At 44.4% G+C, this 27,816-nt stretch overlaps 1 protein-coding gene across 4 annotated transcripts in view; it reads right to left on the bottom strand.

Moving 5' to 3' along the window:
- ME3 (malic enzyme 3) overlaps positions 1 to 27,816 on the bottom strand; it is a 132,997-nt gene that overhangs the window by 90,717 nt on the left and 14,464 nt on the right. For all 4 annotated transcript variants that reach the window (XM_072134064.1, XM_072134063.1, XM_072134066.1 and 1 more), the window contains exons 3-4: positions 5,167 to 5,300; positions 4,761 to 4,910 (exon numbers count right to left, since the gene is read on the bottom strand). In XM_072134064.1, coding sequence (XP_071990165.1) covers positions 4,761 to 4,910; positions 5,167 to 5,300 — 284 coding nt within the window. The remainder of the gene's footprint in view (positions 1 to 4,760; positions 4,911 to 5,166; positions 5,301 to 27,816) is intronic.

Below are 27,816 nucleotides of genomic sequence, written 5' to 3' on the forward strand. Positions count from 1 at the left end.
GTCTAATCCCGGTACACAGAGCTGCAGGGGCGTAACTACAGCGGTAGCAGCCATAGCAGCTGCTATGGGGCCCACAGTGTAAGGGGGCCCCGGTATCAGACCTGAAACATTAAAGAGTGGAGGATGTGCACCATTATATACATATAATGCTACACATTGAGCAGCATATTTTAGTGCATGAATGTGTGTATGTATGTAAGAGTGTATAAATGTGTGAGCATACAAATATGTATATTTTCTGAGGGTGTCGGGGGGCCCATTCAGACATCTGCTATGGGGCCCTGCCTCTCCAAGTTACGCCCCTGCAGAGCTGCATTTACAGGACAAGGCTTTGATGGGGAAAGTGCTTTTAAATGCTCTGCAGGGGGCAGCAATGAGCACTTGAGGAGGCACCTCCCAATGTATGTAAAACGGGAAGTCCATGTTGGGGCACATGGAAAGAAAAGAATTTCCAGTCTTTATACTTGGACTCATTTGTTTACCATATAATCTAGGTTGACTTTCGAGAATTTCTGGAATTAATGTGGTTGTCCACATCCACATCCACTTAGAGTTCTGGAGAGCATGAGCCATCAACATGTGATGTAGGCCACCCTTAAACATCTACAAGCGTCTTCTGCCATTGTAAGGAGAGCCATGTAGAACTTATAATTACATTGGGGCACATTTACTTACCCGGCCCATTCGCGATCCAGCGGCCCCTTCTCTGCGGTGGATTCGGGTCCAGCCGGGATTCACTAAGGCAGTTCCTCTGCCGTCCACCAGGTGGCGCTGCTGCGCTGAAGAGCATCAGAACGCACTGGAATACACCGAGCCGGGCTGAGTGAAGGTAAGCGCAAGCTCCGCGACACATTTTCCGTTTTTAAATGCTGCGGTTTTTCCGAATACGTCGGGTTTTCGTTCGGCCAAGTCCCCCAATTTCCGTCACGTGCATGCCGGCACCGACGCACCACAATCCGATCGCGTGCGCCAAAATCGCGGGGCAAATCAGGGGAAATCGGCGCAAATCGGAAATATTCGGGTAACACGTCGGGAAAATCGGGCCCTTAGTAAATGACCCCCAGTATGTCTAAAATGTTGGCCTTGAATAAGTTGGGTAATGGAGGGAACATCAACTTTATACTACACACCATGTGGTGGGTCATTTTTCAGATTTGACCGAAGCGTTTCTTCAGATGTCCAACTATGATCAACATCTTCTAACCTCGAGACTAGCTCAGCTCACCATGTCCTCCTAAGAGCAGTGGGATATAATAAATGGTGCTAATCGCCTGACCTTATCTCAACTTGCTGAGCTGTGCACAAGATCAAGAACGACTCCTTAGGAAGTCCAGGCCCATAAGCGTTTCCTTTCCTTCCTACGAGGACATAACATCACGTCTTTACATTTATGTTTCTTAGAGAAGACTTGGCACGGACTCCAGTGATCGAATTCAGATAAGAGACCCTATCGAGAAGATGTTGTGGACTTCACCTGAACTTCTTCATCAAGTTCAACTTCAATAATTACAGAAACTCTTTGTGAAGTGGAAGTCCAGGATGAAGGGTGTAATAAAGAGAAGGAAATTACCTTGGGTGTGATACGGTGTTTCCTTGGAGACTACAAAAACACTACATTTACCCTTCAACTCTTGACACCATAAGAAATCGTACAATGGGAATCCCACCAGGACATTTCCTGGAGAGCAAATTCTTCTGTGATCTTTCATGAACATCTGTTGGATATTTTGCAGAATTTTCCATTTGATGATCAAAAACTATATTGTAGGGTTAATTATACTGATATAGTGTCTTGATATTAGAACAATATGACCAAAATGGGACTATGTGGATGTCAAGATGGACAATCAGTAGATACACACTGGAGTGATCGGTCACAATGGAATAGTGTTGGAACACCTTTGGTGGCCAAAATAAGTATCGCTCCCAGTGTCCACCTTCACGAGTGAGAAGATGTAGGTACAATAAAGGGTTTTCGGGGCCACTTGCTGTACTTATTAGCCAAAAAAGTCCATTAGAACAAGGCAGACCTTATAAATAGCCTACTGTGCTGTTTCTGGTTCCCGGCCCATGTTACGGGGATGGGTCCCCCACCTGTTTGGTTACATGGTTGTAGTCTACTATGAATTGAAGAGACCAGCTCGCCTACAGGTTGAGCCATAAAGGATTTAGTATTCTAGAATTATTTATATTGTGTTTTCAACACTTTTTATGCCTAATTAGGCAAGTGGGCATGAAAAGAAGGATGTGGTTAAAAATGGAAAAATTCTAGGCACTCAACGTAGATTAAAATTCATAATTTGACTAAGAATTGCATAGACTCCACTCCAATGCAGCTGAAATCAGTCTAATTTGACTGATTACTGGACATTTGGTAAAATGCTGTCACTTTTGAGATTGACGGTGAGTTTCTGGGCGGCATGAAAGAGTGCTGTGGGCATGCTCTGAAACCTGTGCAGAGGTCACTGTGCAGGAAGGGGGAGGAGGTGCGCTGTGACCAACACATGTTTATTTCTATTGGAGTGTGTTATGAATATGCTCCGTGACCTGTCCCGAAGTGAGGGAGGGGGAGGAGGTGAGTTGTGACCATCACCTATTGATTTCTGTGGGAGTGTATAGACGGCATGCTCTATGACCGGTGATGAGGTCAGGGAGGAAGAGAAGTTGAGCTGTGATGAGCTATTGATTTCTATGGGAGTGATGTGGGCATGCTCTCTGACCTGTGCAAAAGTAACCATGCAGGAAGGAGGAAGTGTGCTTTGACTATCACCTATTAATTTCTATGGGAGAGTGTTGTGGGCATGCTCTGTGACCAGTACAGAAGTCACCATGCAGGGAGGGGGAGGAGGAGAGCTGTCACAATCACCTATCGATTTCCTTGGGAGAGTGTTGTGTACTGATGGGCAGTCCGGCTCTTCTTAGAGAGCTGGCCATTTGGCTCACTAAGAAGAGCCGGATCTTCTGGCTCCTGAACAGCTCCCTATTAAATAGGGGGCCGCAGGCCAGTCAATGACCTCACACCACACTTAACCTGATTTTATCAGCTAAAGGGGGCATGGTGAGCCATTTAGGGGCGGGGTTTTGTGGATCTTTGTTCCGGCTCGTTCACGAACGACCCATCACTAGTGTTGTGGGCATGCTCTGTGACCAGTCAAGAGGTCCCTGTACAGGGAGGGAGAGGAGGTGAGCTGTGACCATTAGCTATTGATTTCTTTGTGAGTGTGTAGGGGGACAAGGGAAGGGGAGGAGGTCAGCTGTGACATAAACTATAGCAGGCGACTCTGACATCCCAAGTGAAACCTTGCCAAATCGCCGAAAGCCGATCGGATGGAACAATAGTAAATGAGACGTCTTAAGAGCCATTTGTTACGTACTTTGAAGAGTTGTATCTAGCAAAGTCATCTCCTCAGAGGGAATTGTAGGTTATTTAAGAGGAATTGATTTGATGTCACCCATAGAGGAACAAAAAGATAAATCACACGCTCCGAGATCTGGACAGCGCTCCGACCGCTTCTGCGGCAAATAAATCATTAGGATTAGACAGTGTGATACACGAGGAGTAAAGCAAAAGGTTTCTCCGGGATAAACGCTTTTCTCTTCAATAGTCACCTGAGGAAATCCTGGAACTTTTACAACATGCCCTGGGATGCGATCTGTGGTTTCTAGCTGGACCACGTGCCAAACATCTGATGTGATATTCCCTACTTACGGTGCCACTTCTAAGCCAAACATACAGGGGCTTATTTACTAAGGGTCACACGTGCCATTTCGAAGGATTTTCCAACATTTTCTGGGATTGCGCAGCTGTGACAGGTATTTAACAGGGGATTGTGTCGCACGCGGTCAGATTTTGGCGCAGCTGCACTGGCTTGCATGCGACAGAAATCAGGGGGGCGGGCCACCGGACCATTCGACTAATCCGGACTGAGCACGGGATTTAACTTTCAAATTGTGTTGCAAGCCCAAACACTTTTATACACCAGGAAGAAGATGGTGCAGGACACATGCAGGATATCGGGCGCATGATCGTAGTGAATCGCGGCACAGTGCATTATCATTGGTGAACTCCTCCGGATGGGTAAGTAAAATGTGCCCCATAATGTTTGATATATGTGTCCCGCTAGGGTTCCCAGAGCTGCTACATAACACTAGGGGGATCCTAACCTAGAGTTGCCCCGTATTTTCCATATGGAATAGTTGTTATCTGATGTGAGCAAGAAGTAATGTGAAATTCTGAGTCTTGTTGTTCTCTGTCTGGCCGCTATGGGTAAAGCACAAGCTCAGCCAGGCATATGGGGGAGATATATCATCAAGTTTCTGAGGTAAAACTGTTCAAGTTGTCCAAGGAAACCAATCAGAGCTCAGCTTTCATTTTATAAACATCTGTGAGAGAGTGAAAGCTGAGCTCTGATTGGTTGTCATTAGAAACTAGAACAGTTCTGCTCCAAGGGACTTATGATAAATCTCCCCCTACATAGAGAGGATTTTCTATATAAAGATAATTACATGATGTATAGAAATATGCTTTATGATGTATATAGATGTTTTTCCTGTGAGCAGCTTTTCACCTTGGCCCGGTGCCCACATACCCTGTCACAGCCATAATGGGCATGCATTCTCCAGCCTCCGGTGAGGAATGTAAACTATGCCGGGTAGATATCCCCTCACCTGTGTATTCGTGCAGGTGTCCGCAGGAACAGTGGGTGTACTGTCTGTACTGAATGTATGGCTTGGATAGGAATCAATAAAACATGACTCACCGTGGTCTGCGGAAGGCCAGGCCGTACTGCTGACATGCCAGGCCCACAGTGGGGGTGTATACTATGGGCATGAAGCGTTCGATGTCTGAAGTCAGCACGCGATAGAACAGCTTCTCATTCCGATCTTGTAAGGTCATCAGGATGATGTATCTGAAGGGCAAAAGAAAGAAAAATCTGAGGGAAAATTCCATGGATGACATTGTGTGTCATCAATCATGGGTTCAGAAAACATGGCAATCCTTATAGGGTCTATTTACATGTAGTGCAAATTACAGCATCTACCCAGGAGGTTACTTTTTTACATTTTCTTGGCCAATGATCTGCAAAACGTGGCTATCCAACTGTGGGGAGACTACAACCCCCAGCATGGAGATCCTCAGATCATTGAGGAAAGGTAACACGTTACTTGTCGAGATCACTGGACTTGGTTTCGTAACTCTTCATGACTCTAAGAACTTGGACGTCTTGACTCAAGAAACATGGTGGGAGAAGTCCGTGGATGCCAAGCTGGAGTCTTTCTTCAAGTGTAAAAGCCATTCCCTGAAAATATACAGCATAAAAATTAACCACTAATATCAGAACTTGATAACGGTATTAAAAACGCATTTTTCATATTCAGCGTCTATAATCTCTGACTACGACTACAAGGCTCTGTTCTCTTTCCCAAGAACAGCCATAATCCTCTTCCTCTACCTACTTATGCTGTGTCTTGATGCAAAACAACTGGCAGCAGCAGAAGCCTTCTCTCTCTTGGGTAATATTGATTGCTTTAAAAGGGGTATTCCCACAAACACTAGATTGTTAAAGGAGACCTACCACCACAGATCTACCTATTAAGGTAGATCTGGTGGTAGGTTCCTCTAACGTAGAGTAGTGTAGCCCTTTTTAAGGCTAATTCGTTAGTGGCCCAGAACTTTTATACATTTTAATTCCTCTAATATGCAAATTTTTTAAAGAGGCTACTGGGGCGTGGAGTAGCCGGAGCTGAGGCTACACGGCGCGGCTGCTCCATGCACCAGTAGCCTCTTGCGTTCTGCCTACCAATTAATCTTCGTCTATGAAGCCGGGTTCTATCTCTACATTAGAGGAACCTGCCACCGGATCTACCTTAATAAGTAGATCCGTGGTGGTAGGTTTTCTTTAAAAATATTCAGGATAACAAAATAAAAAACATTCCCTAATAACAAAAATACACCATTTAACAAAAATTCCAGCCTCTCTCCATTAGTCCTGTTGTTGAACATTTTAGTTGTCGATGGATACGGCAGTAAATCTTCTGACTATAGTGGGATTCTTTTCATGAATAGCTTCTCTTATCTGCACATAGCTTCTCTTCTCTCTCCCTTCCCCCTTCATTACAAGACCAGCTCAGACACAGGCCTTTTCTGCCAGCAAGCTGCAGCATACAGAGACTTACTCTACTAGCCACAGGCAAAATAAGGTCTTTATCCTAGGGGAGGGGGAAGGATAGCAGAGCTGACAACGTATCATTGTGTTTTATATCCATCTCATGACGCTGATCTGTCTCATCTCTCTTTCTATGTGTGTCAGTGGGTAACACTACAACCTTGCAGCACTGGGGTCCTGGGTTCAAATCCCATTCAGGTCAACATCTGCAAAGAATTTGTATGTTCTCTCTGTGTTTGCATGGGTTTCCTCCAGGTCCTCCAGTTTCCTCCCACTCTCCAAAACATACAGGTAGGTTGTGAGCCATATGGGGAAAGGGACTAATTTGGCAAGCTCTGTGCAGCCCTGCCTAATCTGTGTGCACTATATAAATAAAGGAATTATTATTATTATGTGTCCGATACTAGTAGACTGTTCTGAAGCTAAATGAAAGTGTAGATAAACCCTGTACCGTAGTAATTTAAGCCCATAGTCAGCACACAGCATCTTACAGCACAGAGGAATCATTAAGTGTCTACTTAAAGAGAGTCCCTGCCCACAATTGTAAAAGTAACGGGGGGTTAAAAATTATCTTTATGAGCAAACCCCTTTAAGGTTTATACAATAAGTCTTCTCATAGGGTTGCGTCTAACATTACATCTTAGTCTAAATCATTTAAGTGAGGATACAGCGCAATACCAGATGCAGCCTATGCCCAGGGGGGCGCTGCTTTTTTTTTTTTTTTTTATAAGCAGCTTTATTTTCTAAATTCTGAACAATAATATGTCACCTTCCTTGCAAAACCTCAATTATGCAACTTGTTATAGTACAAGTCACCCTATAATTTCCACTATTTCCTGAGCACATATAACATTTACTGGTGATAAAATGAGGCCAGGCAACAAATTAACCCACATTAAAAGGTTCAATTTCTGCAAAATGTGTACAAAGCTCTTAAGATTTTACAGTCTCCTCTGATAATAACTTATGCATTCACAGTGAAGAATACAACCTGCATTAGAGGCAATTTCATGGACAACGCATTTCACATCACAGAGAAAATGACTGCAGGAGTTCAGTGCGTTTTATGCTCTAGTAATAACACTTAATAACTACTCCACCAATGCAATGAAATATTCTTTTAAATGAATGTTTCTCTCTTCCCCATCCTCTACTTGGAGAACAGTATCAATGAAAAAAGAACAAAAATTCTCATACTAAACATTATAACCATTTTCTATCATTTTAAAGTATACAGTTTTTTTTGTGGACTTATGTATATCCATGGTTACAGACTACAAAGAAACCCTGTGTAGTCCGATCATAATCAGATGTACACAGTGACTGCACCACCAGGAGAATAGTGAGTGCAGCTCTGGTGTATAATACAGGATGTAACTCAGGATCAGTACAGGATAAGTAATGTCATGTATGTACACAGTGACTGCACCAGCAGCAGAATAGTGAGTGCAGCTCTGGAGTATAATATAGGATGTAACTCAGGATCAGTACAGGATAAGTAATGTCATGTATGTACACAGTGACTGCACCAGCAGCAGAATAGTGAGTGCAGCTCTGGAGTATAATACAGGATGTAACTCAGGATCAGTACAGGATAAGTAATGTCATGTATGTACACAGTGACTGCACCAGCAGCAGAATAGTGAGTGCAGCTCTGGAGTATAATACAGGATGTAACTCAGGATCAGTACAGGATAAGTAATGTCATGTATGTACACAGTGACTGCACCAGCAGCAGAATAGTGAGTGCAGCTCTGGAGTATAATACAGGATGTAACTCAGGATCAGTACAGGATAAGTAATGTCATGTATGTACACAGTGACTGCACCAGCAGCAGAATAGTGAGTGCAGCTCTGGAGCATAAGGATGTAACTCAGGATCAGTACAGGATAAGTAATGTCATGTATGTACACAGTGACTGCACCAGCAGCAGAATAGTGAGTGCAGCTCTGGAGTAGAATACAGGATGTAACTCAGGATCAGTACAGGATAAGTAATGTCATGTATGTACACAGTGACTGCACCAGCAGCAGAATAGTGAGTGCAGCTCTGGTGTATAATACAGGATGTAACTCAGGATCAGTACAGGATAAGTAATCTCATGTATGTACACAGTGACTGCACCAGCAGCAGAATAGTGAGTGCAGCTCTGGAGTATAATACAGGATGTAACTCAGGATCAGTACAGGATAAGTAATGTCATGTATGTACACAGTGACTGCACCACCAGGAGAATAGTGAGTGCAGCTCTGGTGTATAATACAGGATGTAACTCAGGATCAGTACAGGATGAGTAATGTCATGTATGTACACAGTGACTGCACTAGCAGCAGAATAGTGAGTGCAGCTCTGGAGTATAATACAGGATGTAACTCAGGATCAGTACAGGATAAGTAATGTCATGTATGTACACAGTGACTGCACCAGCAGCACAATAGTGAGTGCAGCTCTGGAGTATAATTCAGGATGTAACTCAGGATCAGTACAGGATAAGTAATGTCATGTATGTACACAGTGACTGCACCAGCAGCAGAATAGTGAGTGCAGCTCTGGTGTATAATACAGGATGTAACTCAGGATCAGTACAGGATAAGTAATGTCATGTATGTACACAGTGACTGCACCAGCAGCAGAATAGTGAGTGCAGCTCTGGAGTATAATACAGGATGTAACTCAGGATCAGTACAGGATAAGTAATGTCATGTATGTACACAGTGACTGCACCAGCAGCAGAATAGTGAGTGCAGCTCTGGAGTATAATACAGGATGCAACTCAGGATCAGTACAGGATAAGTAATGTCATGTATGTACACAGTGACTGCACCAGCAGCAGAATAGTGAGTGCAGCTCTGGAGTATAATACAGGATGTAACTCAGGATCAGTACAGGATAAGTAATGTCATGTATGTACACAGTGACTGCACCAGCAGCAGAATAGTGAGTGCAGCTCTGGAGTATAATACAGGATGCAACTTAGGATCAGTACAGGATAAGTAATGTCATGTATGTACACAGTGACTGCACCAGCAGCAGAATAGTGAGTGCAGCTCTGGGGTATAATACAGGATGTAACTCAGGATCAGTACAGGATAAGTAATGTCATGTATGTACATAGTGACTGCACCAGCAGCAGAATAGTGACGCGAAGGTGTATGGATCCTAGACTGTAACCTCTTGTAATCCTTCATCTGATTATGTTGTTACTCTGTAATGTCTCACGTATCCATGATCTGTACAGCGCTACAGAATATGATGGCGCTATACAAGTAAGCATTAGTATTATTATTCGTTATTATTTGATCTCATGCAGCACTTGCCATTACAATTAGTCCTGATATCAGTAAAAGGAGAAATATAAAATATGTGGCTAATGGAATGAGAAAATCACAAAGTGACTGAGCCTCTAGGAGCTTTAGTTCTGTGAGTCCTCGGTCAACGTTCAGTACATAATGCAGAAAATTATATATATTTATGATTCTCATTTCCATTCACATCCCCCATTATTTCTGCTACCCGCTGTCATTCTTAAATTACAAAATTAATAATAATTTAGAAATAATATTTTGCTTTCCATAGAAGGTTCACACGGAGCTTTCTCGATAATTATACGTTTGCCTCTCGCACATTTAAGTGCATTAACACAGCGGCGACACCTTCTAGAACACAGGATATCACGCATTTCCTTCACGGCTAATGGCGAGAGCCTTTCCTGAGGAAATATTAGGCCAATAACATGAACCTTGAGAACTATCCTGCTGAGGATATACCACCAGTGACCAGCAGAGGTCAGCGCTGAGCAAGTCTCTGTGTACACAGGAGGCTGAAGTGGTCACTGGGGTCAGGGTGGTGGGAGAAAACATCCAATTCCTCTAAAAAATTTGAGGAGTCTAATACAATAAAATAGAATCTAGACTATTTGATGCGAATAGAACTACTGCATATAACTCAACTAACTCATTTATAATAGAATGGACCTCCCCTTCAAGGCTTTTATACCTGGGTAAATGCTGTCATTGATGAAAACTTGAGTTTTAAAGTTTAAAAGATTTTTTCACTTTTCCGAATTGGAGCTTTGGTTTTATCAGTAGGGGAAATTGGGAGTGTTGTCAAGCCCTCACTTCCTACTAAAAACATGAAAGGGTGTGATTGAATATTGGTAGGGTGGTACTAAGCGAGTCACCGGAAGGGTCAACGGCTTCACAGCTTTATCCTTTAAATTGACGCTCCTACTGTCCAAATAGGGAACTGCAATACAACTGCAACAGTATGTGAACAGGATTATGCTGCCGTTCCTCAAAATCTGGAGCTGGAGCTAATGTGGTGGACAACCCAACTTTATTCTCTAGGATGGCTGCAAGTTCTAGTATTTGGAGCTTGATATTCTAGCAATATGACATCCTTTAAATTGAGAGAGCCCAGTATATGTATGGTTGTCCATCCATCAAAGGGGTAGTTCTACCCAAGGCTCTTACTCCGTATCCACAGGATAGAGCAGTGATGGCAAACCTTTTAGAGACAGAGTGCCCAAACTGCAAACCAAAATCCACTTAATTACCGTTAAGTGCCAACATGGCATTTTAAGCTGCAACTTATTGCTATCCACATCATTCAATCGTATCGGCCCCCTGAGGCCACTAATACAGTTAAAGGAAGGAGGACTAATTCAGACTCATTGTAGCTTCTCTCCAGGATCTCTCTGTGCAGGAAAATGGTGGGTCCAGCAGGAAGACTTCCAAAGATAATGCACTTCTTTCAACACCTGGGGCAATGGCCTGAGTGCCCACAGAAAGGGCTCCGAGTGCCAACTCTGGCACCCGTGCCATAGGTTCGCCACCACTGGGATAGAGGATGTGTGAGATGACTAGTGATCCAACCACTGGGACCACCGGTGATCAAGATAAGAACGGACCAGAAGTGCTACCTGTAAATGAGGTGGCTATGCGTATTTGTGACCGGCACCTAATATAAAAAGCTTGTCACATGTTTCTTTGTTATTCCGTATCCGGAATAGTTGATAAAAATCTGGTTACTGGGGATTTGACCGTCAGCATTGCAGTTCTGTTCTGATTGTTCTCTCTAAATGAAGGAGCGGCAGGTCAAGCACGTGTCCTGCTGCAGTGTTCGATGTCTATAGGAGTTCCAGAAATTGCCAAGAACATCCCTTGTGAATTTCCAGCACTTTTATAGACAGGGAATGGAGCGGCTTGAGTAATAATAATAATAATAATAATAATAATAATAATAATAATAATCTTTATTTATATAGCGCCATCAAATTCCGTAGCGCTTTACAAATCATAGGGGACATATACAACTATATTACACTACAAAGAACAAACAGTCATATGGAGCAATAGGAGTGAGGGCCCTGCTCACAAGAGCTTACAAACTATGAGGATGAGGGGGTGACACAAGAGCTTACAGTCTATGAGGATGAGGGGGTGACACAAGAGGTTGTATAATGGTCCAGCCATTCTTTACAATATAAAATAATTTAATAAATAATTTACTAAACAACGATGTTGCTGCTTGGACCAGCCATCAGCCGCCATCTTATTTACAGGGTCCTAGGTGAAAAAGACTGCAGAGAAGCCTGGAGCTTGGTATATATCTGCTGTTTGCCAGATAACAGACGGGAGATAGGACATAGGATGGATTAGTAAAGGGAGAGTTGACATTTCATGCAGTTAGCGAGTGTGATAGGAGTAATGGTGTAACTTGAGTAATGGTGAACTCAAAACGAGAAGGTCTCAATAGCTGTGAAAGGAGAGGACACTGGATCGGTGACACATGCTTGACCTGGTGCTCCATTATTTCGGGAAAACTGGATCTCCCAGCAATTGGATCCCCACAAATCAGTTTGTTATCCCGTATACTATGGATAGAGGATAACAATGAAACTGGGGACAACCCCTTTTGGGTGGAGTCATACACGTTTACCGATGCTTCATTCATAGGAAACGCAAAGCGTAGGATAGAAGAACTTTCGGTCCATTTTCCTTCCAATGACTGGTGGTCCCAAAAATTGGACCCCCTGCAATCTTTTCACTTATTTCTCTGGTCTCTACCTTGGTTTACAGGACAGGGGTCAGGGAACTCCATTCTACCAAAAATAGTGGGCCCACATCTGCATGTATGGCTTATCCTGTGACAAAGGGAATATCCCTTTAAGAGTTTCTTGACATCAAGTTAAATAGAAGTCAGAGAAATCTCCAACATCTTATTTTTCTTCACTGTTTTGATAAATGATGGAAAGTAGTAGAGTCGGGATGGATGCTGTCAGTAGATTGGCTGCGCTCCAGAACCCTCAGTTTTTGTAGCACAATAAACTTCTTGTCGAGTGAAAAGTCAAAATTTGTCGTATTGGCCGAATATCCTTGGAGACGAATGTGCTGAGTGAATGGAATTTGTACAAGGGTTTACTGGCACCAGCACAATGTGGCTTACCGAGAGAGAGCCTCCCGTCCTCACGTCCCGCGCTCTGCCCATAACCACCCCACACCAAGGGACTATAAACCTCAAGATCAACACAAATCACCTAGATCATCTCGAGTGCTGCTCAAGAATGCCCAACGCCTTCTCCCCAAAGACTTAAGCCGCTAGAATTACGTGCCCGGCTAGTCTGTGCAGTGGATTCGGAAGGATTTACTCAATTTACTTAATTTTTCATGAAATTAGGATAGGTTATCAGAGCTCACATCTAACTGAAGCCCCTTCTGGTTCACCATCTCTACAAAAACTGGTGTATGGTGTATTCTGGGCCAAAAATATCAATAACATATCCATAGAACAAGTCTGTATTTTAAATTCACAGCACCAGTGTCGGACTGGGGCACCTAGGGCTCACCGGATAAAATTATTCTGGGTGCCCACCCTTCATTTCCTAGGACATAGACCATACTAACCTCCAAATTAGGTTGTTTTCTTCTGTGTGCCCAGTTTCAGGTTGGACCCTATGGATCTTCTGGGTTTTCTGGTGGGCAAGTCCGAATTCACCCAGCACCCCAACAAACAAGCTGTTCTAAGCAAATAATAAAGAGGTAATGGAACTGGAACCAGATAGCGCCAATCTCAGAGTAGAGGTCACAGCATGTTACTGCAGCTCCAAAGCTATTGTCCGCTTAAGTAATCACCATTTGCTCGGTAGAGGCCTGATGTTTGGACCTACACTGATCAACTCTTTTGATTGCCTCTGGGTTTTGGAATCTACATACTCTAGCTGGAAGCCAACAGCTCTGTCTACTGTGGTCATACTGAGGTACTGCAGCTACTATTTAAGTATTCACGGTTTAGTTCCAGATCTTAGAACAGCAGATTGCTTTGGGTTCTGGGTGTAGGGCCCCCACCAATAACATTAATTAAAAAAAAACTCCTTTACCCTTCCAATCATAGACGGCACTATATGCCCTTAATAACTGGATATGATAAGAGTCATGAGCAGGTGTTATTGTTTGCCTTTACAGGAGAGACAGCTGCAGGAGACAGTCAAATTTCTCTCTTATGAATCACCAAAATGGAAAAGTACAGAAATACTTTGTCATTTTATAATAACGCCATCAGCGGTTTTCAGATGATTGCCAGGGTGGAACAAAGCCGTCATGGTCTTACATGTCCAAAAAAACCATAAAAACAATGCAGAAGAAGGAAACGGTCCCATGGACTGGAGCATGACACTTGGAGACATACACAGGAAATGTTGCTAGATACTAGTCCAATTCATGTTTGTGCAAGTCATTGTCTGTCCGGGTCATCTAGCATTGTTTGTAGCTGGAATACCAGTCTGTGAATACAAGGAATACAGTGTTGACCTTGAACCATTCCAGCAAGTTTTAAAATGGATTTATATTCCAGGCTTGCAGCTGGACTTATTGTGGGAGTGTCCTCACACTGCTGTGGTGTACAATCTTTGCCATGAACTGCTAGATCAGTATGTTTCCTTTAGTAAGGTGGTCATAGAATCCTAACTGCTGCCTTTCTATACTCCACACAGGCAGCAGTTACAGTATCAGTGCATCTTCACCAAGTGTCTCCCACCTAGCCTCTGCACCCACTTACTGCTCTGTACCCCTCATTTCCACGGCATCCGCTGAAAATGTGTTTTCTCACATCGCATGTAACCTCCCCAACCATCTGCCAAGTTAGGACACATCACATGAAAAATTTACAACAAAAACTTATCTCTGCTACAAATTTATGTTCCGCAGCAGGATTACATTTTTCAGCGATTTCCAATGCATCGCAAAGCCTGAGCTCTGTCCTCTTGCCACAGCAAAAATATAACCACATCAAAAACCAGATGATTCGGCAGGTGTATTATGCTTGCTGTAATGACTACAGAATTACCACTGGGTAAATTCCACACTGGTGATAGTGTAGACTGGGGACTGACTGGTCACACTGATAACAATAGACCGAGGACTCAGGTGGCAGAAGACTAATTGGAGTCAGCGATTTTAGTAGTCTGTGGACGGATTAGCGGCAGTGATTATTCTAGATTGAGGACTGATTGGCGGCAGTGATTATACCAGACCAGGAATGACTAGGGGCAGTGATTATACTAGACTGGGGACTGACTAGTGGCAGTGCAGTGATTATACTACGCTGGAGGCTGACTAGTGGCAGTGATTATACTAGATTACGGACTGACTAGTGACAGGGATTATACTACTGGGGACTGACTAGTGGTAGTGATTATACTAGACTGGGGACTGAGTAGTGGCTGTGATTATACTAGACTGAGGACTGACTAGTGGCAGTGATTATACTAGACTGGGGACTGACTAGTGGCAGTGATTATACTAGACTGGGGACTGACTAGTGGCAGTGATTATACTAGACTGGGGACTGACTAGTGGTAGTGATTATACTAGACTGGGGACTGACTAGTGGTAGTGATTATACTAGACTGGGGACTGACTAGTGGCAGTGATTATACTAGACTGGGGACTGACTAGTGGTAGTGATTATACTAGACTGGGGACTGACTAGTGGTAGTGATTATACTAGACTGGGGACTGACTAGTGGTAGTGATCATACTAGACTGGGGACTGACTAGTGGTAGTGATCATACTAGACTGGGGACTGACTAGTGGTAGTGATCATACTAGACTGGGGACTGACTAGTGGTAGTGATCATACTAGACTGGGGACTGACTAGTGGTAGTGATCATACTAGACTGGGGACTGACTAGTGGTAGTGATCATACTAGACTGGGGACTGACTAGTGGTAGTGATTATACTAGACTGGGGACTGACTAGTGGTAGTGATTATACAAGACTGGGGACTGACTAGTGGTAGTGATTATACAAGACTGGGGACTGACTAGTAGTAGTGATTATACTAGACTGGGGACTGACTAGTGGTAGTGATTATACTAGACCGAGGACTGACTAGTGGCAGTGATTATACTAGACCGAGGACTGACGAGTGGCAGTGATTATACTAGACCGAGGACTGGCTGGTGGCAGCAATTACATTAGAATTTTATAAATCCACATTATGGCCTAGTATTGCATCTCCATTGATGCGTTTCAGACACATGTAACCTGCTGCTCTGAAGAACACACACAAAGGTATGATTACACAGAACTCCTTGACCAATACCTAACATTGGCTGCTGTGAGCTAAGAACACAGCACTACCCAATGCAATCCTATGCATATTTCATAGTCCTGCTGCTACTAACATACACAAAGGGATAAGTACACAACTCTCAAGTGACCTAACAGAATCTGCAGTCTGCTAACATTGCTACTCCTTGTAAAGAGGATTTGGATTTTAATAATATTCTATTAGCCAATTTCAACTTAAAAGGACGCTACAAATCTCTAGATGACAGGAGTAAGTCTAGATCCCCAAAACATCAGCATATAACCTAAACCATTGAGACCCCCCCTTCTAAGTAAACTACAATTTACTTGTATACAGTCGGTATCATGGCTTTGGAGTGACGGTGCACTTCCTGTCTAGAGTTAACTCATCAACATAGTAACGACTGGGCCACAATCTAGAAAATTCATCTACTCCTATTTTCTTCCTCTGTTAGGCACAGCCATACACAAGGGTAATTGGGCTCCATTGTTCTGCTGCGAGGACAGTGTGAAAGTGCTCCATTGTATATAGGGCGTCACGATGACAGGGTAATCACCGCCGTCTCATCTTAACATTTCTCCGGTGAATTGCGGCCTAAAGTTGTTTGTGTTTTGAGGTTTTTCTGAGGAATGGAAAAAAATCCATTCTAGTTATTGACAGGGGTGTCGTCGACCAAGAAATATTCTTGTGGACCACGGATTTTCTTGTTTTTTTACTGATTCTGAGGTAGTGAATACTCTGCCCCACCCTGGAGGATGACGTAAGGCGACACCTGGGACCGGAGTCTAAGTGGTTGCCGGTTCTCACCAGAGCCCCCACAAAGTGAGTTGGACTTGTTGTGGTGTGGTACCAACAGGTCGTTTCACAGGTGCGGTGGCGGCCAAGGTGAAGTACAGAATCGTTAGGCAAACTCGTGGTCGAGGACATCACAGGAGCAGAGTCGGGGACGTACAGGAAGGTCAGGACAGGCAGCACGGGATCAGAGTCAATAACGGAACTGGGGTGACAACGGAGATTCAGAAACACAGCAAATTGCATAGAATAGTATTCTCAAAGGCTCTAGGGACTGCTGGGAGAGGCCGTCTGTTATGCAATTTTCTGTGAACGGCCAGCACCAATTACCAGTGCGCTGGCCCTCTAAATCCGTACGCGCCCTTGGAATGCGGGTACGTGCACCCTGGGCTGCTGGATCCAGAGCAAGAGCGTGGATAGGTAAGGAAACAGGGAGGTGATCTGGGCACTGTAGCGAGGCACGGGTGTACCTGCGACCAGGGACATGGGTCGCGGGGGCACCCGTGACAGGAGGTAGTATGGGAAATTTTTTTTACATACCTCCCTGCGCCTCCCAGCTTCAGTGCAGTCCCCTTGTACCTTGTTGATGCTTATGCGTGGGCAGGTTGTGTTAACGATCAAACCCCCTTTTTTTATGGTCAATTGGTGAGGCATAGAGAGACATCTTTTTTTCACATTTTTTTTTTTTCTTGTTTTGGAGCAAGACACGTAGCCTCATTAAATACTTAGTTTTCAGGTTAAAATTTATATTATAAAATTAATATAAACAGCAGGGATGCCAGTGTTTCAGACTTCTCCCTGGCCTCCAAGGTAGCCTACCCAAACAGAAGTTGCTACGAACTAAGACTCCTATACAGAATTCTCATGACCTCCCGAAAGTCTTTTTGGGTTGTCTTTCTTGGACCGTCCTACAGAACTTAATGGTTCAGCAAGCTACCTGCTAATCCATTCATTCTTGTTATCGGTCCATTGAATTCAGTCTTTATAGGACTGTCAGGAATAACATGCACTCCCATCTTCTATGACAATAAGACCCCATTTTCATCATAGATGGGACCTGTAGGGATTGAACTCTTATTTGACCACAGGATAAGTGAGGATTTTCTACTCCTGTTCATCGTTCCTGTGCATTTAAAAAATGCAGCCCACCCTGACCCACAACCTGTTTCACTGACTGCCTCGACCTTGGCCTGCTCCTGACTACTCTTTGTCGGACCAGATGTCAGCTGTCACCTAAGCAGAACTAGTCAGAGGTGGAAACCTGGTGACCTTTCAGCAGTGAAATCAAGATCCATGCACCGGGGTTAAAGGATGAATACTGATAAGGTCACTTGGAAATAAACCTAAATTTTGATGTCTTCTAGTCCATCAGATGCCAGGTTATGAGGAATATCCCTAGATAATGAACAGGTGTAACACTTGCCAGTATTGCTTCTAACTTCCATCCCCCTGCTGGGTTAATACTAATTGACAAGATCCTACAAGCGCTGCTTACATCAGTTGAATTATGCTAAGAGGTCATCGCCAGCAATATCCTTTGTGGAGGCTTTCATTACTCTACAATGGCGTTCTGCAGAGCTATGCAAAGGCAATCTTCTTCTCCGCAGGGCCTGAGGCACTGAATTAGAATTCTGGGCATTGGTTCGGGGATTGAACGCCATGCACACAACTTCAATGGCCTGTGCTCCACAGAGCTGTCAGTATCTGAAGATTTAGAAATATATTTGAGAAGAGCTGTGATAGAATTTTATTTGAAAGCGAGCAAAACTTACATAGCTTGCCTTAGCCTGGGTTCAAACACAAGTAGAATACCTCCCAATTGTGCAGGATGCAGAGGGACAGTCCTGGAATTTAGGGTCGGACCCACTGCATCCCACTAGTCTGAAATTCAACTCCAACTGTTGTGTGGGACATAATGGGGCTCATTTACTAAGGGTCCGTCAGACACATTTTCGTTAGGTTTCCCAACAATTTCCATTTTGCGGCGAACTGCCCCGGGATTATGGCGCATCGACGCCGGTTTGCACGCGACAGAAATCGGGGGCTTGGCCGTCGGACAACCCGACAGATTTGGACAACACGCAGGATTTAACATTTATAAAGGTGTCGCAAGCCAAGCTCTTACATACACCGGGAAGAAGAAGGTGAACTACGGCAGAACCCGAATCCTTGTCAGACAACGCACCGCGGGATCGCGACATGACCGGGTAAATCAGCCCCAATGGCTTGAGAACTTATCATTTTGGACACCAAAGCAGGAGCTACTGCTCCGTAGAGCAAAACACGGAGGCATTATTAGTGGCCAATTATGTGTGTGTGTGTGTTATATTACTATAATTCAGTTACGCATTTGGAACTTTCCTAGAGTCAACTAAAGTTATGACATTATTCGGGAAACTGCAGGCCGGATACGGTTGGTTACTGTTTAAGAGGGTCGGAGAAAGAGACTTTTGTGTAACAGGTAGGGAATTTTGTGAAAAGTTTTAGAAAAATCTGGTCCGCAAACTCGTTAGAAATGCTCCAAAATCGTCATGGTAGTCTGGGATGGAAGGAGAAGAAATTGAGTATGTACCACTCTACGGTGGGTGGTCGTGTTGGCCTTGGTAAGGGTATCTCCTTACGGAGCAATAGTGTAGTCCAGTCAAAGGTTTATTGTAATTTCTTGATAAAGACATGAGTTAGCACTTGCCATATAAACATTCATTGTGAAAGGGTGGGCTCCTCGTGCTCAAGTTTGCCTTCAACCACAACAACCGCCTGACCAATAAAATGACAGTCTACGTGGTCCATTTCCATGGAAATCATGAGTAGAAGAGGTTTATTTTAGCATGCACTGAATGTCATTGTCAAAAATCTCCCCTGAACAAGCATCTACACAAATTATAATAATCAGTATCCTATTATTAATGCCATCACAAGTCCTCTAGTGTGCTAATAGCATTTGTCCTCATTGCCACCAATTTAAGAATTCACATGGCGTCATTGCCTCCTACCATTAACACAATCTATTTCCGGAGCAGTCATCAAGCATCGTTCATAAAGTCAGACATCCATCTGTCCCAATGTCAACTCTTTGCTTGTTGGAAGGTTTTTAAATAAAGAATTTATGGAAGATTTTGCAATATACAGGCAGTCCCCGGGTTACGTACAAGATAGGGTCCGTAGGTTTGTTCTTAAGTTGAATTTGTATGTAAGTCGAAACTGTATATTTTATAATTGTAGATCCAGACAAAAATTTTTTGCCCCAGTGACAATTGGAGTTTAAACATTTTTTGCTGTAATGGGACCAAGGATTATCAATAAAGCTTCATTACAGACGCCTTACAGCTGATCATTACAGCCTGGGGCTATAGTAAAGCATTCAGAGAGCTTCACCAGAGGTCAGAGGGTTCTGTCTGTAACTATGGGTTGTCTGTAATTCGGGTGTCCTTAAGTAGGGGACCGACTGTAAGCTGATAATCTTTTATGACTGTTAACCCTAGCACCTTGATACAACGTGGTGGGAGGGATAAAAGAATCCTTGGGCCTTGGCACAAAAGTAATGGTGGGAATTCTTTACAACTTGGTAGCGATGATAAAAGAGGCGTTGATGAATAAGGATTAGAGTTCTGACATGTGTTGGCCCCCACCATCAATGGGACCTCCTATGGGTTGGTCCCATCACTTATGGGGCCTCCTGTGGGTTGGTCCCATCACTCATGGGGCCTCCTATTGGTTGGCCCCACCAACCATGGGGTCCCCCTGTGCATTGGTCCCATCGCCAATGGTGCTTCCATGGGTAAGCCTGATTTTTCGAATTTTTCCAATTTACAAGGCAATAAAACAGAAAGAATGAGCAAACTAAGAAAATCTTTAATAGCTGAAATGTGATTGTAGTACTTGTAATGTATGTAACATTAGTTGGTAGTAATCAATAATGGGGGAACACAGTGACCACTGACAGATCCTACATGGACTGACCCACCAACAGACAGAAGGTGCATTAGCTGAGCCACTCATAGACTAGGTTTGTGTAAGCTGACCCACCCAAAGATGGAGCCTGCATGAACTGACCCACCCACAGGTGAAGCCTGCATGAACTGACCCACCCACATATGGAGCCTGCATGGGCTGACCCATCCATAGAGGGAAACTGCACAGGCTGACCCATCCACAGATGGAGACTGCACGGGCTGACCAACCTACAGGCAGAGCCTCCACTGCTTAACCTAACTACAGATGGGGCATCCACTAGTTGACAATGGACAAAATCACCCACTAATGGAGCCTCAGTTGGCTAAAGCACCCACTGATGGAATCATAATGGGCTGTCCTAACTTCTCACTGAAACTAAATGAGCTGGCTTTACCATGATGGGTGTTTCCACCAGTTGAGGCTCAGATCAAATTTCTGTTTTGGCTTCAGTTTATTGTTTTAAAACCCAAAACAGGTCTAATCTAAGCACCAATGTAACCTATATGGACTGACCCAAGCACTAATAAAGCCTTTATGGGCTAGCCCAGAAGCTCATTGGGTCTTCCTGGGCTGACTCAATCACTGACGGACCTTCCTTGGCTTGACACATCTACTGGTGGGACTGTATCGGCTGAACCAACCACTGATCTTGTCCCACTGGTTAGATGGTATTAAATTGGAGTCTGATTAAGCAATGATGAAATCAACAGACCAAATCTGTGATGGAGCTTTTGTCCAAATCATCCATAAACCCACTAACCCCATCCTGTAGGTAATGTAGTATATTCCTTTTATTGAAACTACAGCTAATGCAAATTTACTGCAGGTCCAATCACTATTCCACTCGCTGCTTTCTGGAGAATATCCTGGCCGTAGCCTCCATTATTTACCGCTCTCTGCACACACATTATGCCATTTCTCTATTCTCCACAGTCGCGGCTAATAGGGATTCAATGATTTCCCTACAGCTGCAATTAAAATATTTTTATAGATGGGATAATAGTAAGGATTTGTTGTTTTTGCTTTTACTGCTCATTTTGCAGCTCCTATTGGTAATATTGTTTTCTGATGCATTCACCAGCTCATAAAAGGCAAAAAAATCTCACAAACAAGGTTATTTGTGCAGGCAGAAAGAGGGAACAAAAACAGAACATTCAAAGACTTTCAAGGGCTAAAATTGGGTTTTTAGGAACGTGACTGCGTCCTGTGGTAATGTAATGAATATTGTTAGTGGGGACTAATGGCAATAGGGGATGAGGGTCACGAAACCAAAAACATCATTTTTGAAATGTTTATTTCCTTTAGAAGGAAAATGTTATTCGTGATCATAGAATTCAACGCTCTAATGCTCTACAAATTATAGTCAATTTTCATTATCAATCTCCCAAAAGAGCCGTAACAAAAAAGTTTAACTTTTTTTTTACATTTGCTGTAAACACCAAAACTTTTGGAGGTTATAGATAAGAATTGTGGTGGCATACGAAGCTTTTTAAGTTCTCGAGAAGATAGGGCCTCTATCCTATCTATTGGTATTATTTAGGATTCTAAAGGCTTTTGCTTGCGGAGACATTATTTGTTTTAAGCCTTGAGGTCTTCACCAGATACACAATAGAGATCTAAACCTAAGCCCCCTCATCTAGTCAACATGGTCTCTGCCCCACACTGACAAAGGGCAAGAACCCCCCAAAAAGCTGTCTACAGACTTTTCCTCCCTCTTAGGCTACATTCACACAAACCTATGGGGGATGTATATACGGCCGACGTATATACACGTGCCCCATACATCGCAATGGCCTCACGGCACCGTACGGTGCAGCACACGAGCGGCCCAATAATGCTCCGTACCCCCTAGAAAGATAGGACATGTCTTAACTTTCAACGGAATGCGGTGCCGGACTCTATGTTAGGCTATGGAGAGGGGCATGGGTGAGCGGCGCTTTCCCCCTCCTCCTCTCCCCGACACTGCCGTGTGCCCGCCATGCTACGGTACGGCAGGCAACGGTATATGAGATTCTTTTTACTTTAACATCTCAAGTCACAATTCAAGGCTCTTTGAGGGGAATTGGTCGGCAGCCTCGACCATGCAAAGGTTTTTAACCATTTTAGGTAGTAGCCCTGGAGAGATGTTTCATCCTTCCTTTGTGTGTGTTGTTAATGTAACGATTCAGGAATGTTTTAACTTTTATTGAATGGGATATTGGTTTCTTTAGCAGGACCAGGCTGGGCTGACTTCAGGCACACCAGTCCGGACTCTTTCTATTCCCGATATTTCTCCTGGGGCTGACCACCTCCGCTGTATTGGTTATCTCAATCATCAGTCAACTTTTCTCATGAGCACGTCTCTTATAGCTCCTGATGGTGGCCATCTCACCTGTGCCTCTTTGTGACACCTATCATGTGACACTCATGGCTCCTTGTGACTAGTACTCCTTGTCTCAGCTCTTAGGACCTCCACTTCAGCTCTTAGATCTTCCATTGGTGAAAATTCCACACTTCCGATTTCCGTTTGAGGCCTTGTGTACACGACCATGTGCTTTATACGGTCTGCAAACCGGAGGAAGTTTGCGGCCAATTAGAGATGGGTAGGGTGAGTGCTCCTTACCCCTTCCATATGCTCACCCCTTCCATCCCAATATGCTTATATTACTGTGGCCACCATATATAGTTGTATGAGGCCTAACAGGAGCACCTTGCCCTCTCAGAGCAGTAGATAAACTCCTGTATTGAAATTCCACTTCTAGAGTCCTGCTGCTACAAACAACATAGACAAAAGGTACAATTACAAAGGTACAACTGGTGTAGAAACAGTATCAACCAATTGTTATACCCCACCTTGATATATTTGTCCATTGTTTTATCCATTCACTGCATTGTGAAAACCTTTTTCTAAACCTAAGCCTTTTTATAAGGTAAGAAACCGCTGGTAGCCAAAAGACTCATTATAGCTTGGCGGCCACTAATACCCATAAGGGTTTCATGACTATTAGTAGAAATTGTTGGCAAATTAAGCGCCGTTTGTTGGATTCTGGTATTCGAGTGCTGTGATTAAAAACTAAGCAGCATCCATTAAAAAAATTCTTTGCAGTACACCGGAGCCAGCGGTGGATAAAAGGAGCCATTATGTTCCGACGTCCTCCCTTCAATATTAAATTTGGACATAGCAGCAGATCACCGTATAGGCACAAATGATTCATCATCATACAAATTGAGTTATTTCAGTGTAAATAGCATGCGATCTGAAGCGGGCCAGCAGAGAAGATTAAGACAATTTAATATCACACAAAAAATGCTTTCATACATAACCCAGCATGCATCACTGCTACATGCACAGAACTGAAGAACAATATCGCTTTATGGTAGTCGGAGTTTTAGTAACCTGCTCTATTTTGTGGAGACCAAGCCCTTAATAAAGATTTTGCCGCTCAATGCCTCCGCTTCTCTACGAGTTCTAGGTATTGTATTGTATGTATGAATTGTCCGTGCCTACATAGACTCTAAGGAGATTAAAGCTGGTCTGATATGGCCACCTCTAAAAGGGAATAAAAGAAAGGTTTTCAAAGACAGTACTACAGAGAAATGAAGGGTGTTTGCATGCCAAAAAAATAAAGTTTCATATCTAGTTCAAATGAGTGAAAACAAATCATGCTAGGCAGACAGCCCTCCTGCCTATGTGTATAGCATGACAGTTCTGCAAATACCAAATACAGAACGCCTGCCCCAAATAAAGCCTTTACCCTCCTAGCCCCCAGCCCAAGCTGCGTCCTGCACAGTGACCCTTGCCCAGCCCATGAACGACAGCCGCAGCTCGCACCCAGGAACCATGGCGACAGCCAACGTCCGGGAACCGGGCGCCCACAGCCCTCGCTCGGGGATGGCGTCGCGCCCACAGCCCTCGCTCGGGGATGGCGTCGCGCCCACAGCCCTCGCTCGGGGATGGCGTCGCGCCCACAGCCCTCGCTCGGGGATGGCGTCGCGCCCACAGCCCTCGCTCGGGGATGGCGTCGCGCCCACAGCCCTCGCTCGGGGATGGCGTCGCGCCCACAGCCCTCGCTCGGGGATGGCGTCGCGCCCACAGCCCTCGCTCGGGGATGGCGTCGCGCCCACAGCCCTCGCTCGGGGATGGCGTCGCGCCCACAGCCCTCGCAAGGGGAAGGCGTCGCGCCCACAGCCCTCGCTCGGGGATGGCGTGCCGCCCACAGCCCTCGCTCGGGGATGGCGTGCCGCCCACAGCCCTCGCTCGGGGATGACGTCACGCCCACAGCCCTCGCTCGGGGATGACGTCACGCCCACAGCCCTCGCTCGGGGATGACGTCACGCCCACAGCCCTCGCTCGGGGATGACGTCACGCCCACAGCCCTCGCTCGGGGATGACGCCGCCCACAGCCCTCGCTCGGGGATGACGCCGTCCACAGCAGGCACTCAGAATTGCTGGTCACACTCAAATTTGTTGCCCCTAGCCAACATTTTAAAACACTGGCTCCAGGCAAATATTGCAAGGCCCCAACTCACAGCTGTAGAAAGCTAAAGTGCACTAAGCATTACCCCTGTAGGCAAAATGTAGTATTTCATGGTGGATCATCAGATGCATAATACTCAATTTGGCCATGAATGACCCAAAGTTGGTCTGGAGAAGTTGTTCATGGAACTAAAAATTTTAAAGGGAACCTGTCCGCAGAAATCTACCTGATAAACCACTATTATTATGTTGTCAAGCAGCTGAACACCTTCCAGATCAGGTTTCTTTCATGACCCAGTGTGGTGGCATCATCCAGAAAATCAACTTGTGAGATGTAAATTGGTTGTATAAAGTCAAGGAGGCGGAGATTTTAACACTGAAGTCAAGCTCTCTCTTCCTCAGAAAGCCACCTTCACTGTAATTGATGGTCCTATATCCAGTGACATCACTGTCCAGATCTCCTGAAGTCTGATGCATGATGTCAATCATGGAGGAGGCGTTTAGAGCTCCCCACCTTGACTTCAGTGTTAAACTCTCCTCCTCCTTGACTTTCTACAGCCAATTTACATCTCACTTCAAAATTGATTTTCTAGGTGATGCCACCACATTGGGTCATAAAACAAAAACTAGAAGGGATTACTCTGTTTGACAATATACTGGTAGTAGTTTATAGGGACAATTGCTGCTGACAGGTTCCCTTTAAGTTTACAGATAATACATTCCAGTAATAAATTTGTTTTTCTCGATCTAAAATTCCTAATGGTCTTTCTTTAGCGCCACCGACAATTCATTCAAAGTGAAGATTTCTTCAAGGGATTATTCTTGCATTTTGGTCTTTAAAATTTTATTGCATATTTTATTCCGATGATAAAAATGTTTTACTATTACAATACAAATAAGCAGATGGAATTTTCCTAACAAACACCGTGACTTTACTTCTATCAAGGTCATCGAGGCAATTAAAATCTAATGACCACTGCAAGGAGAAGATTCTTCTTACAGAATGAATCCAGAAGCTCATCAGAACGGAGGTCACGTAGAGCCATGAAGTCACGCAGTACAAGACTGTCAGAGTAACCATGGAGACATCGATTTCCTTAAATATTTTTATAATCATAATAAGTTTTTCTTGTAAATATGCAATGTAATATAAACTTTTCTAAGCCCAGCCTTGTAAATCCATTTTAGTTGTCCCAAGTTATATGAGATACCAGTATGAAGGTGGGAGTCTGGGATCTTAAAGGACATCTACCACCAGGATGAAGGATTGTAAACCAAGCACACTGACATACTTGTGTGTGCCCCTTTTGGCAGAATCTGCTCTTCTTTTAGCTTCTTATGTCGTCGTTTTTTTACAAAGTAAAGCTTTTAAAATTATGCAAATGAGCCTGAGGGGCTCCGGTGCCCATAGGTGTTAATGGAGCCTGGAGCCCCTAAGGCTCATTTGTTGAATTTTTACATTTTTTTTTTTTCTTAAAAACAAAGGTATAGGTAATGTGGCTATAGTGGCCGAGAGGCAGAGAGAGGAGAATCCTGCTGCAGCCAGTTGTCTTACAGACAGACAGAGGAGAAAGAGGAACATAGTTGATCTACTAGGACTTGCACATGAAATATTCGAGTTTATTTGCTAAAAAAAAAAAAAAAAAAAAAACACAAAAGGATAAAAGGGGGTGAGGCTAAACAAAATGGGCAGGGTTTACAATCCTTTTTTACTATAGAAAGAACAGAGGGGGGGATCCTGCTGCAGCCAGTTGTCATACAGCCATACTCATGGACATGGACAAAATAGAGAGCTAAAAAGAGACAATAAAAGATCAAATGAGAAAAAAAAAAAAGAAAAAAAAAAGAGATTACCGTATATACTCGAGTATAAGCCGACCCGAGTATAAGCCGAGGCCCCTAATTTTACCACAAAAAACTGGGAAAACCTATTGACTCGAGTATAAGCCGAGGGTGGGAAATGCATTGGTCACAGCCTCTCCAGTATATAGCCAGCCAGCCCCTGCCCCAGTGTAAATAGCTTGCCAGCCCCTGCCCCAGTGTAAATAGCTTGCCAGCCCCTGCCCCAGTGTAAATAGCTTGCCAGCCCCTGCCCCAGTGTATATAGCTTGCCAGCCCCTGCCCCAGTGTAAATAGCCTGCCAGCCCCTGCCCCAGTGTATATAGCCTGCCAGCCCCTGCCCCAGTGTATATAGCCTGCCAGCCCTTGCCCCAGTGTATATAGCCTGCCAGCCCCTGCCCCAGTGTATATAGCCTGCCAGCCCCTGCCCCAGTGTATATAGCCTGCCAGCCCCTGCCCCAGTGTATATAGCCTGCCAGCCCCTGCCCCAGTGTATATAGCCTGCCAGCCCCTGCCCCAGTGTATATAGCCTGCCAGCCCCTGCCCCAGTGTATATAGCCTGCCAGCCCCTGCCCCAGTGTATATAGCTTGCCAGCCCCTGCCCCAGTGTAAATAGCTTGCCAGCCCCTGCCCCAGTGTAAATAGCTTGCCAGCCCCTGCCCCAGTGTAAATAGCTTGCCAGCCCCTGCCCCAATGTATATAGCCTGCCAGCCCTTGCCCCAGTGTATATAGCCTGCCAGCCCCTGCCCCAGTGTATATAGCCTGCCAGCCCCTGCCCCAGTGTATATAGCCTGCCAGCCCCTGCCCCAGTGTATATAGCCTGCCAGCCCCTGCCCCAGTGTATATAACCCCCCAACAATACCGGATGGATCGTACAGAAGATCTACGGGTGCCGCCAGAAAGGCGAGTTTTGATTTATTTATTTTTTTGACTCAAGTATAAGCCAAGTTTGGGTTTTTCAGCACATTTTTTGTGCTGAAAAACTAGGCTTATACTCGAGTATATAAGGTATT

The sequence above is a fragment of the Engystomops pustulosus genome, chromosome 2 (genome assembly GCF_040894005.1).
Source record: "Engystomops pustulosus chromosome 2, aEngPut4.maternal, whole genome shotgun sequence".
NCBI lineage: Eukaryota > Metazoa > Chordata > Amphibia > Anura > Leptodactylidae > Engystomops > Engystomops pustulosus.